This window comes from Macaca fascicularis, chromosome X, assembly GCF_037993035.2.
Source record: "Macaca fascicularis isolate 582-1 chromosome X, T2T-MFA8v1.1".
NCBI lineage: Eukaryota > Metazoa > Chordata > Mammalia > Primates > Cercopithecidae > Macaca > Macaca fascicularis.
Window position 1 is genome coordinate 114278110 of NC_088395.1, and position 14928 is coordinate 114293037.

General features: G+C 49.5%; 1 protein-coding gene across 15 annotated transcripts in view; it reads right to left on the minus strand.

Moving 5' to 3' along the window:
* Positions 1-2760: 2760 nt before the first annotated feature.
* TSC22D3 (TSC22 domain family member 3) overlaps positions 2761-14928 on the minus strand; it is a 64147-nt gene continuing 51979 nt past the window's right edge. For 12 of the 15 annotated variants that reach the window (XM_045384139.2, XM_015444109.3, XM_045384142.2 and 9 more), the window contains exons 3-4: positions 5453-5504; positions 2761-4303 (exon numbers count right to left, since the gene is read on the minus strand). In XM_045384139.2, the coding sequence (XP_045240074.1) occupies positions 4073-4303; positions 5453-5504 (283 nt within the window). In that variant the 3' untranslated portion in view covers positions 2761-4072. Of the gene's footprint in view, positions 4304-5452; positions 5505-5590; positions 6614-14928 lie in introns of those variants that run through there. The other 3 variants (XM_005594315.4, XM_074029874.1, XM_005594316.4) reach the window with 3 other exon arrangements.

The window sequence follows — 14928 nt, forward strand, 5'->3', positions numbered from 1 at the left end:
TTCAAATCCATGTCCTTGATTTTGTAGTGAATATAATTAATTCCTTTAAGGCCCACTGAATTCACAGTCAGTGTTTGTAATTATGTGTTCCCCCCAGCCCACCCGCATCTCTCTTTCTCTCTCTCAATGAATACCAAAAGTTCAAGTACTATAGAGTTGGGGGAGGTTTGGGAGTATTTTCGACATAAAAAAAGGGCCCTTATTGTCACTAAGGTTGGGAACCACTGCCCCGTGGGACATGTGGGAGCCATGGGAGTAGCACTAAGTTCTCTGGCTCTCAGTTTTCTCGTCTGTCAAATGGAGGTAAATCATAACTGCCTGTTTTTCCAAGGGCAGGAAACAGAGTGTTCTGTACTCAGGAGTGGGGCCAGGGAGCAGTGATCTTGTGATCCTTGCTGCTATGCTGGGAAGCCTCCATGAGGATGAGATGAGAGAATAGATGGGAGGGCACATGCAGAGGTGGCAAATGCAGGCAGGGGATGCGTACTGCTTCAAGCCTCATTATTATTTTCCTCGTTCTGGGTCCAGCTGGACCAGCTGAGCCCAGAAGCCTAAAACCCATGGAAGCCTTGCCAGGAGCAACGTGTTCTTTTGCCTTTCTCCACCCTTAGTTGCTTTTCTGTGGAGAAAAAACAACAGAGAGCTGCTCCTGTATGTGACTAAGAAACATCTACAAACTTCCTCTTATCTAGCCTAGTAACTGCTGTGGCCTCAGAAGTTGCAGTGTTTGTCTCTGTTTAGTCAGCGTTGCCTAGGAAACAAAGTTGTTCTCTCTTTACCACTACGTGACTGTGGGGCCAGTTTTTTCCCCTTTCTTGTAGAGAAAGGCTTGATGACCAGAGAGGTTTGGGGCGTTGCTGGGCTATTTTCTAGGTTTCCTTTTTTCATCTGCTTTTTCTTGTTCAGCTGGAAGTCTGGCGTGGGAAGTCTACAGAAGATTAACCAAATAGCCACAAAGTCTCTAAGCTAGTTTTGAAAGGGGGAGGGATTTGGGAGTAAGTGGTGATTGGGAGAATTGGTCAGGGTGAGAAATGGCTGCCAGGGGGCTTTGAATGCACTCGTTCGAAGTTTGTATCTGTACCAGCAGCTGTACAATCTGCATGCCATGAACCAGTTGGCAGGTATAGACAATGAACATGGCATTATGAATATCAAGGTTGGGAGCAGGTGGGGAAACTGGGATTTGAGAAGCCAGCAAGGAGGAGTTTGCAATGTTCTGAAGGGTTTTGGTGATTAGAAAAGAACAGGTCAGCTGGGTGCAGTGGCTCATGCCTATAATCCCTGCACTCTGGAGGGCCAAGGCAGGCAGGTTCCTTGAGTCCAGGAGCTCAAGACCAGCCTAGGCAACATGGCGAAACCTCCATCTCTACTAAAAATGCAAAAAAAAAAAAAAAAAAAAAAAAAAATTCAGGAGTGGTGGTGCACACCTACAGCCCCAGCTACTCAGGAGGCTGAGGTGAGGATCATCTGAGCCCAGGGAGTTGAGGCTGCAGTGAGCTGTGATGGCCCCACTGCACTCCAGCCTGGGCAACAAGAGTGAGACCCTATCTCAATAAAAAAACAAAAAACGAAAAAACAAAAACAAAAACAAAATGTCAACGTGTATGACCTTTACAGAGGAAGAAGCAGGTCATTTTGATTACATTTAGGCAGTGGTTGATGTAAGGGGCAGAGGGCAAGACATCTTGGTCACCTTGAGGTTTGTGGCTTAGGAAAATCAAGGAATTCTGTTTCCCCAGTTTCAAGTGGGAAAAGGATAGTTATATATGCTACCAGAAGCTGAGATGGAATGGAATCACTTAAAGAGAGGTGATAGTTTCCCTTGGGAACATAGTGGGCTTAGAACACAGCTCAGAGTCCAGAGGAAGTTCAGGTTAGGGCGTGGTAGAGGAGACACTAAGCACTCATCAACAACCGATCAGAGAACTGCTAGGACTCTGGATGCTGGGGACATGGAGCTGGGAAAGGGTGATGGGTGATAATGAACCCCAAAGAGAGGTGGATGAAGGAATCTGGAGTCGGGAGCCTTAGACTTGGCCCTGCCCAAGTGGTTGGTGCGTTTGGTGAGAGAACTTTCAGCAGTGTCCCTGAGAACTTTGAGCAGGGACTGAGGACATCTTTCCTTGGCTGGAAGTAAGGGGAAGAGCAAAGGAAAGGGGAGTGGTTTTGCTTCCTCATATATTCTCCCTCCTTCTCTTACTAGGGCCTTCTTAGCTCCTTTGCCAAGCCAAGTGTCACATGTGGATTGGTATTAAGGAGAATGCATTAAGTGACCCCAGTGATGTTTTCAGAAGAGAGGAGGCCCACGCCTGTTGATTTGGTTCCTCTCTTCTCGCTCCCTCCTATGTATACCCTGCCTGTTTCTTTTGGGCCTTCCTGGGGGTATCTTTTCTCCAAAATCATCCCCTCAAGCTACGGTTGTGTGTTATGAGTCACCTTGCCACTCACTCCGAAGCTCTCATATGAAAGCAGAGCAGGAGAGAGAGGAAGGATCTGGGCTTGAGTCCTAATTCCCATAATAGTCATGTGACTTCGGGCAAGTCACTTAAACTCACTGAGTCTCAGTTTCTTTATCCAGACAGTGAGGGCAAAGAGCATGTCCTTCATATGGGTATTGTGCAGATGACACGAGATCACGGCTGCAGCATAGGCCGGGCACTGACAGGGTGCTCAAGGGATATTCAGGGGGTCAGCAAAACAGCCCCTACTGGCTGAGGGGCCTCTCCCACCCAGTCCGTTTATACTCAGTCAGACACCAAGTTTATTTTTAGAAAAACAGAGCAAAGTTTATTGAAATTTCAAGCTACATTTGAAAAATCAAAATCCAAATCCTGGAACCATACATCAGGATAAGGTGTCAAAAAGTGGAAAGTGTTCACTCTCACAAAACCCGCTACAGACAAGCTTTCTGGGCACACCTCCCAGGCTCCATTGGATCAAAGCCATTCCCTTGTTCATCCCTCATCCACAGTAGGACACCATCCTTCTGTTCACTTGAAAGTTTTCCACAATAATTACAAAACAAAACAAAACAAAACAAAACAAAAAACGTTTTCAAATGACACTGTGAAGCCCAAACTGATCTTCTCTCAACCCCATTCTATGTAGTCAGCACCAGTGAATGGTGGGTTTGGCATTCAAAAGAGGACTTCACGTTTCAGTGGACAGCTGGGGAAAGGGTTGCAGCAGCAAGGCATCCGTGGCCGCATTCAGAGCTTGGCCCCTCTCCTTGCCTTTACTCTCGAGTCTTACTTAACCTAAAGGACAAACTGGGTCAACTTGGTAAATGAACACAGTCAAAGACTTAGCCATAAGAGGTAAGGGACCAGTCAATATTCCCAAGGCTGGTTAGGCCCTTCAACATGTAGGTGGATGTGTATATGTATACATCGCTACACTAAGATACAGATCTAGCCCTATGGGTATATATACGCATTTATGGCTATATAGAAAAACTATGCCAATACTAACCAAACAGAACTTTGTAAGCGGTCATCCCAAAGCTGTAATCCCACACTGGGCTGTGCACAAAGCCATGCATTATACCATATTAACCAACAGAAGGCTGACTTGGCTCAATCTCTCCCATCTGTGTCCCCTGCCTTCATGAAGCAGGGGAGAAGAGAGAGGTTGTCTCTGCTTAAAACAAGTGGCTTCTTCATAGGAACAGTCATTGTCAGGTGAAGCTGTTGAAGATGTCCATGGAAATGAGAAACAGACCCCTTAAACTTTCTGGAGCAAACTGGTGTCACACCTCAAACTACCCTTCTCCTTTGCCAGTTGCAGCTAAGTTGCCCAGGCCCTGGGAGCCCCCAGGGCGCAGTAGCATTAGAGGCTCACTGGCTTGGTGTTACTAGGCCCCATGCAACTCAGCCTCCAGAGACCTGCTCTTGTCAGGGGGTCTGTCACTGGAGTGGACCCAGGTGGCCATGTCCTTAGGACATCTCTTGGCACCAGCTATGCTAGGTGTAAAGTTCTCCTCGTGAGATGACGCTTGGGGAGCCAAAAACAAACTGGAAAGAACTAGGTAAAACAAGTTTAGTGGCTCTGCCCACCCTGAGGACAGAGCCACTTACACCGCAGAACCACCAGGAGCCTCGGGCACTTGTGGGGATTCGGGAGCTGGCTCTTCAGGGCTCAGACAGGACTGGAACTTCTCCAGCTGCTCTGGGCTTGCCAGGGTCTTCAACAGGGTGTTCTCACGCTCTAGCTGGGAGTTCTTCTCCACCAGCTCTCGGATCTGTTCCTTCAGGATCTCCACCTCCTCTCTCACAGCATACATCAGATGATTCTTCACCAGATCCTGCCAATGAGGGAATCATAACAAAGCCATTCCTTAGCCATCATGGACCCTCTGCAGCACCTTTGCTCTGCCATTGGTGTGCCTGTGCTGTCCTTAATGCCAGGGCCCTCCAGCCTTCCCTCAGTGAACTGGTCTGGCAAGTCCAATTCCTCGTTCACCTTTCTCTGAAGCACTTAAACCCTCATTCAGGAGAGCTACATGATTTGGCTCATGCTGGAGTTGAGAGCCCAGCTTTGAACTAGATAGGTTCTCCCCTCCAAGTTTCCAATGACTTTCAAAGCTGGCTGCTGAGGGGCCTTTGGGATGACACTTCTGCTGGTTGCCGGTGGTTTGCTATGTCCCCCATTTTACATAAGCCCCTGCTGCTGCTGATCCAGATCTGGGGGAAGGGGAGACCTGCAATGCATCCCATACTGTTTGTCTGCTGTACAAATCTTAACCAAGAGAATAAAATTGGCTATTTTGGAGTCTCCTCCCCTCCATATGACCCAGCACATTGAATTGCAGCTGTCCTGCAGCCGGCCAGTTAGCATGCAGGACATTGGCCTTGGGGAAAGGTACAGAACTCCTGCATCCTCTCTGAATTTGATGACTGCAATGGGGGCAGGGAAGGTGTCCTTAAGCTCCAGGGCACAATTAAGTGGCTCCCAACCGCTGAAGTCCTAACCCTCTGCAGCCATTGTGGCTGCTCCTTGGAGTATGACCTCTACCTGGTAAGGAGAGGGACAGGGGTGAGGTGCTTCGCTTCCTGTTTCCACCCAACTCCTGACCCCAGTCCAGGCTCTGCAGAGGCACTGCAGTGCTGTTGCATCCAATGAGCTCTGCCCCTTGCTAGCTGCACGATGCACACAAATGCAAGAATCTGAGCTCCCTGCCCAGCAACAGGCCCAGAAGAGAGTCAGAGCCTGCTGCAAAGACCTGAGATGGAGGAGAGAGGAAGAAAGGAGGGAGCCTGGGAAGGGAAGACTGGAAATGCCCTAAAAAGTGTCACTGTAATCAGACTCCACCTCCAGTGGGGATAGGAGGCAGGCTGTCGGCTTCCTCAGGGTTTTGGCTAACGGCTTTTTCACCCATTCCCTCAATCCTGCCCAGAGTTACATAAGCAGCAGCTAAGTCAGGGGATGAGAATGACGCAGTGTTGCCACTCACCATGGCCTGTTCGATCTTGTTGTCTATGGCCACCACGCTGGCTCCGGAGGCACTGCCAAGACAAAAAGCAAAGCGACCTATTACCCACTCGGTTCTACTCTGAGTACATGGCAGTTGTGGCCAAAGTCCTCCACCTGCCTTGGCTCTTCCTCTCTCTCTCTCTTTCTCGCCTCCCTGGCCCAGAGTTCCGGACACTTTGTCCCCAGATCCTTCCTTAGCCCCTGCAGGAAGCTGCATCTCCTCATCGAGGCCGGCTCAGCGCTGCTGCCGCCGCCCCGAGTTCCGCCCCGAGTTCCAACCGATCGGAGCTGCGTGCCAGTCCTGGGGCGCACAGGCCACCGTGGCCTGCTCAGACGATATGCAAACAATGGGGGGTGCGACCCGGGGAGTACCCCACCGTCGGCCTACAAGGTCCCGGGCAAACCTACCCGGCTCTAAAGCTAGCTAGGAATTCCTTCTCGGCTGGTAAGCTTCCGGCCTTCTCCCAAGCGGCGCACGGCACTCGGCCAGCCCCCTGCCCAGCCCTGCCTGGCCCTGCCCGCCGCCCCTCTGCCTCCGGCTGCCTCTGCGGCTGCAGCAGCTCGTTTTCACGGCGCAGCGGCCGCAGGGACGCTTCGACGACGGATCCCAGAGCGGCGGTGACCCCCCCCTTCCTGCGTCCCCTACCCCCGCCCCTTCCCAGGATGCTGCACCGCGGGGAACGGGGACCAGCGGCGCACAGCTCGCTCAGAGATCGGGCTGGTAGCCCAGCTCCGGCCGGCGCCCCGGCTCGGTAGGCTCCAGAGTCAGCGGTTACCTGTTGTCCAGCTTAACGGAAACCACATCCCCTCCAAGCAGGGAAGAGAAGAAGGAGATGGAGAAATTGTGCAGCTGATAGACCGCCACCTCCATGGGGGTCTGATACATTTCGGTGTTCATGACTCGGGCTGCTGGGGAGCTCTGGCCGGGTTTCCTGCCGTGCTGGGCTGCTGGGCGGCTGCTGGCAGGCTGCGCTGGGCTGGGCTCTGCGCTGGAGTCCGGCCCTGAGGCTAGGAGCGGGACGAAGGCTGCAGAACGAACCCAAAGCCAGGCAGGCGCTCCAGCTGGAGTGGAAGGGAAGTGACTCGAGGGGTGTCACCTCGTGTGTCACAAACTCCGCGGCCGCCAGTCCAACCCAGACTCGGAGATATTTTGGCTCCTGCTTCTTTATATAGGAGGAGCCGGCTGCGTCACATGGCGTCAGGGGCCATGCAAATGAGTCCTGTACCGGGCTTTGTGGCCCAGTTAAACCACATCCCCTCCCTGAACCTTAGGCTGAGACTGTAAACAGTTCAGCGCTTTCTTGTACCAACTGGCATCTCCAAAGAGGGCTCTAGAGATTGATAAAATCCAAACTGGAGCTGATTTCTAGAGAAATAAGAAATACAAATGCCCTAACAAGAGGCAGAGGGCATTCAGTAGAGAACAGCGCTAGTTTGAAAAGCTCTTCTTCAGGTGGCAGCCAGCATGCCCCCATGGCTTTGCATGCTCTCCTATGTCATACTCCCTGACACCCGCCCTCACCATCACGGCCTCACCTTCTTCCCAGTCACTGCCCTCTCAGTCTCTCCCCTGCACACATACTTTGTCACCTGCACATTCACTTTCTAATCAACCCAGCTTTCCCCTCACCAGCCAGCTGGCATGCCGACCTGCCCTGAACCCCAGCACTCATCCACTTGCCCCTTCCTCTGAAAGTTCAGGTGTGGGAGTACTTGTCTGTGGACTGGCACATGTACAGGTCTGTGACATGCATGTAATGCATGCACAGGTCCACTCTAATCTACAGATGCATATGTATGGTGTGCGGGAGCTGAGGTGAGTGGGTGAACATGTATGGGAGAGCAGCTAGGTGGGTGACAGAGGAGGTGAGGAGGAGACAGGGCATGGGAGTGAGCATTGGAGTGACCACAAGACGCCAGCCCTTTTCTCTTTGGTCTACCACATTCTACTCTTCAAATAAAATACATTAAACATTATCCAGGATCCCGTGTCTCTATTTTTTAAAAACAAAACTTTGTTACTTTTCTTTAAAAAAGTGAATGACAACACTCTAAACCAAAGGTATAAATATATATAAACAATCCCAGGAAAACACCTGCCCTGTGATGGGCCCAGCCATGCACAGCATTAGAGGGTACTTCAGGAAAAACAGACTCCAAACCATAAACTAGATGAGGTGATTGTTCCATAATAAAAGTTACACGTTTCCATTAAAACATATGTTCTTTATATTCAGCCTCAAGCTGAGGGGGAAAAAAAAAACCAAAAGCACCAGAGACTTGAGGTCCTTTTCTTCTGCTTCTTCCTAAGTGAGGCCACCTGGTGGACAGAAGCAGGATTGCCACCAGAAGGAGCAAGAGGGGCAGGGACAGGTGATGGAACCGGGAATATTATTTACACAAACCCAGGACCAAAGGAGAACACTGGGTTCCACCACATATACAATAGTTTGGATGAAGTTAAGGCCAGTACCCATGAATCAGTGCTCCACAGGCTGTGGTCCAAAGAAAGATCCTAATGCAATCATGCTATTGGAAAAGTACTGGGGCCTCTTATCAGCAAAGAAGGTAATTATTATTTGCTTCAGGACATTTATCTTAACCAGGTGCCTGGCACCAACACCCTGGCCAAGGCCCCAGCCAAGCCCAGTCTGAAGGCCTTGATTTCCTCCCGGCTTCCAGGGCAGTTATGCCACTGAACAGCCAACATTTTTGGCTATGGTGTGGTGCTCTATTGGTGGATTCCAGTGGTGATAATATGTGTACAAGAGCCATTATATTGCAAAGTGCTGACCAATAAACTAAGTAAATCTGCTGCACTAGCCCGGGATGGTGTTTTTCTTCATCTCACTTTAGGTAGGAGACAATCCCGATCTCAGGACATTCCATTAACTTTAAGACGCAAGCTCTCTGAACATGGCGTTTCACTAAGACAAGTGTAGTAGACAGAACAAAGTGCAGACTATACTTATGGATCATCAAGAGCATTCGTTGAAAAAAAACTTCTTAAATCAGGAGCTTAACTAGTATCAGAATTCCCTGATATATTAGTATTAATCTGCCCTCCGCACCACATAGAGTTTTCTTGGTCCAGAAAGTCTCCGAGCTGACCTTTCATTGGCTTGTTAATTTTTCCTCAACTATTGCTTTCCCCTCCCCTCAAGATTCCAAGGAAGATGATGAGAAGAAAAGGGGACAGAGAAATAAGCTGGGCTGTCAGGGGAAAAACACCACCAGGGAAACAGGGCACAGGACAGAAGTAAAACAGCTCCTTCAACAGGGACTCCCTTATGTGGAGACAGAGGCAGAGAAATCCAGGGGGCATGGGAAGGGAAGGCAAAAGGGTTAAGGTTCCCAGCAAAGCTGCATTTGAATTGATCATTAATTTGTCTAGGGCCATACCTCCCTGAACACACCTGATCTCGTCTGAGTTGTTCATTAGTTGTACTTCAATTATGAAAGCAAACTGAGTCTGAGACTCACTGACAATTGTAGTTACTATTAATATAGCATCAGCTATGGGCAGACACTGTGCTGGCTGCGCCACCAACCCCAAGGTATAGGCACTGTCACTATCATTTTACAGATGAAGAAATCAAGGGTCTGAGAGGCTACCTTGCCCAAGGCGGCAAAGGTAATAAATTACAGAGCTGGAACTGCAGCCCAGGGTCTTCCTGACCCAGAGATCAAATTTGTTCCTACTGCACTGATCAGTGAGGCAGGGAATAGGTTTGTTGAATGGGTAGAGGCTTGAATGAGTGAGTTGAGGAAGTTGGTAGGGGGTTTGGAGGTGCCAGAGAGTGGTAAGGAGGAAGAAAGGGTGAGAAGCAGCAGTCCTACTGTTAGAGAGGTCCAGAGACTGCCTTTGAGTTCTGCGAGCCTTGGCTTTTCTAACACGTGAGGCAGAGGAGAGCTGCAATGGGTGACTGGAACAATATCCAACTGTCCAAATAAGTTTTATGAGACGGCCATGCTCACCCACATCATTCCAAAAGGCAGCCAAGCAATCCTCAAAGAAAGCTATCTGTTTGGGAAATAGGAGACATTAATCTAACAGGGTGGCTTCCAGAATGGAACATGTAGGCCTGGGGTGTACAATATTCCAAATCAAGTATGGAGTCTTGGCAGCACAATCACAATCCAGTCAAACTTTGAGTTCCTGAAGCCCCACTCACCGGCACCCTTAATTAACTCCTTTTTCCTCCTATTCCAGCTGTGCTCAGCTTTTAGGAAAATGAGGTCAATAAGAAAACAAGGTTCATATCAAAGATTTAGTTTAAAAAAAAAAAAAAAGACTTGGAAAGGAGGTCCCAGGTTCATCCCAGACTCAGACAAGCTTTCATCCTCTCTACATCTCTGGTTCTGTTGAGTGAGATGTGATCACCCTGAGACCTTATGATCCTCCAATAGGAAAGAATGAATGGATCCCAGGGTCCACTAGCTCCCTAAAGGAAGAATATGGACTTAAATGTCTCTGTAGAAAGATTTTCTGGCCAGGCACAGTGACTCACGCCTGTAATCTCAGCACTTTGGGAGGCCGAGGCCGGTGGATCACCTCAGGTTAGGAATTCGAGACCAGCCTGGCCAACATGGTGAAACCCTGTTTCTATTAAAAATACAAAAAATTAGCTGAGCATGGTGGCGCACGCCTGTAATCCCAGCTACTCGTGAGGCTGAGGCAGAAGAATCGCTTGAACCTGGGAGGCGGAGGTTGCAGTGAGCCAAGATCGTGGCATTGCACTCCAGCTTGGGCAACAAGAGTGAAACTCCGTCAAAAACAAAACAAAACAAACAAAAAACAAAAACAAAAAAAGATTTTCCAACAACAAGGGCAGGGGAGATAAGGGTGGGTAGGAAGGGTGGGGGTGGGGGAAGGAGGAGGAACCCAAAGAGTTTTCTGCTTAATCCTCAGCACACCAGAAAATTTCTCCATGCAGAATAGCTGTTCCACACCTTGCAGTGAGTGGAAATTTGTGCTGTACCTATCCATGATCTGATCCAATATTGAGACTCTCAGGGTCCTTGTGTCCCGTGGAAGTGGGCCCCAAACAGGAAACAGTTGCCTAGGCATTCAATGGCCCAGCTACCCCAACATTAACAAATGTTGCCAAATTCTCTTTCCGACATCCCATAACTCACAATGTAGGCTGAACCCAGAGCCAATACGGCAACAGTGCCTCACTGAGGAGCCAGGCCCTTTGCTGGCTCTCAGTTGTAGTTTTAATGGGACATACCAACAAAACAGACATAGCTGACCCTACCTTTCTCAGGGGTGACCTTCTAGATGGAGGGTGGCATAACGAGGACAGTGCCAATTCCCTTCATTTCAGGAGGCCTTAGAAGCCAGCATATTCCCTTTGAGCTGAAAGAAGTGCCTCAGCATTTCCTACTCATCTGTTCCCCTTCAAAAGCCAGACTGGACTCTCTAGGACAAGAGCCCTTCCTGTGCCAGGTTCCCATGGGACAGTAGAACAGAGACTGAGCAAAGTCTGGGTGGCATAACCCTGGGCAGGATCTCAGAGCCCTGATAGCGGTTGGACAGCAGATTCAGGGTGGGTGCGGTAGGTTGGGGGTGGTGATGAGGGGGAACATCTCACTTCCCTTTTTGTCACACTTGAAGTACTGTGTACCACACAGCCAGAAGGAAACTATTTATAGGCAAGTCTTCCTTATTATCTACAGGGAATGTTCCACCCAAAGATTCGGCAATGTTGCCAGCAAAACACAGGGTCCTGTGTCAGAAGAAGCGGAAAAAGACATGATGCGAGAGGTGCGGGAGAAGCCACAAAGCAAACATTGGGTTAGGAGCTGGAAAAGGAAATACAAAAAGGATATTGAGCACTAGAGCGTTAACACAGTGTTAATGGGATGGTTGAAAAACATCCCTCCCCACTTACTCCTCCACCGCGGGCCCCTTCCATCTGAAGCTCTGTCTAGTTCTAATTACTTACTTGTCCCTTTTTCTGAAGAGGCTGGGGGAATAAGGAGGCTGAAATGCCATGGTTTAATTTGTCCTTGCTTCTCACTTATCTTCTCTCTTCCCTTCTGGTTCCACTCCAGTGTGGGAGACTATAGACAGGAAGGCCACTGCCACTTACATAGTTACTTTGGTTTCATGGAAAATCCCCAAAGTCCAGAAGGAGGGAAGCAAGAAGGAAAGACGGAGAAAGAGAAAGTGCCTTGTTCTCTGTGGATCATGTGAACTGCCCTGCATGGCCAGGACCCAGAGCTCTGAATTTCGGGGGCAGGAAAATGGGGAGGAGGATGCAGATGCAGATGCAGAAGGCGATGACGAGTGGGAGGGAGCCCAAGGAGAATCTTGGCGGAGATATGGACACTGTCTTGGAAAAGCAGTTCTAGCAATTGATTTGGGGCAAACTCTGGCACTGAATGATGGCAGGGGCAATGAATTGTGCCTTTCAGCTTCCTCCCGTCCAAGGTCCCATGTGAGCATCACAAACAATCTCTGAGTGACACTAGGGACGACAGGCACAACCAAACCTTGTTTTAACAAGGCATTTTACCCCTCCTGCCCTCACTCAGAGAAGTAAAAAACTGCTCTTGTCAAATCACCTTCGTCACCCTAACTTTGGTAGCTCACGATGGTGGGGGGTGGTTTGTTCTGCCATGTCAGCAGGACTGGAAGTATTGGCGACTTATCCAGGAATGCAGTTTAGCTCAGTGGATCTTAAATTTCATGAACCTTGTGTCAATATTTATGCCTGTCTCCCTTCCCCTTATGCCTTGCAGCTGGTAAAATTTACCTCCATAATTTTTCCAAGCCCTCCTCTTATTTTCCACCCTCCCCATTGTCCATCTACAAGTAGGAAATAGATATCCCTGAAAAAGGCGGTTGGTAAAACTAACCTTGGTAAATGGAGTCACTGTCCTCCTTTCCCCTACCCACACTAGTTGCCATTATCATTTAATTCAATTCAAATCAGTTCAATTCAAAGTTGAATGCTTATTCAAAGCGCAAGGCACATTTCAAGGAAATTTAAAACAGTAAATTGGCAGTACAAGTCCAAAATTGTGCTTCTTTCCAGAATATTCTAGGTCTGTGGCCAATTCAGAAGTCTCCTACTGGTTAGACCTTAGTGAAATGTTTGCTTCAGGAAAAAGCCTCAGGCTTGGGGGTGCTTGGGTTGGGGGGTGGCCTGGGGTTGGGAAGGACCATGCTACTACCATCTGGGGCATCATGGGGCAGAATGAGGCGTGCTTTTCTTCTCCCCACCCTGCCCCTCAACTGGTGCCCACCTAGATAGGATAATGCAGCAGCACGAAACTTGGGGTTTCTGTGGGATCTACCATTCCTTTAACATTGTGGCTGACAGTGCCAGGAAAGTTCTCTCACCCTTGTTCCCTTCCTTAACCCTAAGGCTTTGTAAAGCAAGGGAACAAGGCACAAGTATTTGCTTTCTGAGTTGCCAGTCCCTTTCTTCCAAGACGGGGGTCTTTGCTTAGCGTGGGCTCACCTCTCCCTGCCAACTTCTTGATCTTTGTCCTTTGACCAGCTCCTCTCAGCCTTACACTTGTCCCACCTCTTTCACAGGCAGGTGCTAAGGTTCCTTGCCCTCTCCTACAGACCGGCAAGCATTTTCAGGTAGACAAACAGGCTCCCTCGTCACAGCCCATCCTCTGGAAATCCCAGTGTCCTGCAGCCTTCCCAGGGGCTGGGAAAGAAAGCAGCAAGACTATGGCCACTCTTCACTTTTATGCGTCTGCACCAGCCCTCCACCAGTCTATCCAGGCCAGCGAGACACTGGCAAGGCCTCTCTCCATCCACTCTGCTCTGTGGAACAGTTCCAAGAGCCGAAATTCCAAGCCATTTTCTCTGGCAGTTGCCAGGGTTACTTTGAGTAGCATGTGGAGGACTCGGAGGCTATTGGCAATGCTTGGAAGACAGCAACCAGGAGGATCTTGTTGGGGATGGGGGTGCAGCAGACGAGGGGCCTATGAAGAGGGCAGGAGCACCTGTCTCCATTGTGGGCCCCACTATAGAATGGGTGACCTTTGAAGTGGCACAGGTTCTCTAGGGAACAAAAGGATGGTTAATAATGCTGGGCTCTTTAGTTCCTTGGCTATGATGCCTCCTAGGGCCCTTGCTTACCTCACAGCAGAGCTATTCACCATGAGCTCATTTGAGGTAGCTCCTTGATTCTCAGTTGTGGGACTCTATCACATGTGAAGAGGGGCTCTGCAGATTGCAAAGGGCCTCTGGCTCTCCAGCCATCACCACCCACTGCCTCCCACCTTCCAGGATGGATAGAAGGCAGCCTAGCTGGGGTGGGGGCAGTGGCAGGAGGCAGGGGCACACTACTGCCAGAACAGAAAGAAAAGGAGAAACAGGGCCAGCTTCTCCCTGAGGAGGGCCCCCCAACCATGGGAACAGCACCAGGAATCTCAAAGGAGTGTTGGAAGGACTTAAGGAAGGTCTCCTGGCCTGGTTTGAGAATCACTGACAAGGAATACACACAACTTCTCAGGAAGAAAGAGTAGCACGGAAGCACATGCATTTGTGCAAACACCCTCTCCAGCCTTTCACACAGTCTAATAATTCACAGACAGCCAGGCAGAGAGGGGCATCTGCCCCCCTTCCCCGATGTTTTCACCTTCCCCATGACCCCAAAGGAGTAGTAAGGCCATAAGACATAGCAAGATAGCAAGGTAGGACACTCTAGACCATGCCAGAATGTCAAAAGTCATGGCCTCTGCGCTCTCTGACATCCAGAGCTAGCTGTGTGCTGTGCAAGGGTGACAGGTGACAGGGTCTTAGGGGAAGCTTGAGGTGGTATTCAGGTGGACACAGGGGGAACCAATTTGAAGCCTCACACTGCATACTGCAAACAGGAAGTCCTGGCACTGCCAGAAGCACAGTTTTCAAAGACGTCAATCATGCATTATAATGGGCTCTTTTAAATGAAGGAGAAATAAAAACAAGTACCATTTGTGCACAATCAATCATATGGACGCCTAAGAAATGATTCCCACAGGCTCCTCTTGAGGACAGTTCTAACTAGAGCCAGTCCTGGCATAGAGGCCCTCTGTGACCTGAGAAGTGTGATCTGAAGGGCGGTGAGAAAAAAAAATATCCCTCTCAGTCAGCTGTTTTCCAGACCGCTACTGTGGTCCTTACAAATGCCACCATGAGAATCGTGCCTTTGGGTTCCAATGATCTCTCCTGGAGTTCTTCGTTTATACTTTGAGGAATGAGAACAGCTTCTTTTCCAATGCAAAAAGCCCTGGGAAGGTGCCACATTCAGCCACTATCAGTTCAAATACTTGAGTATGAACTAAATTATAGTATTACTTTCAACAGAGTAGTCAGTGACCAATCAGCGTCAGCAGACAATTGGACACACAGCAGGTAAACCTTGATGGTGGGCTGCAGTGGGCCTAAGGGAGATTGTGGAAAATGCAGGCATCCTGGGCTGCAGCCCTAGCACGTCTAGTGGA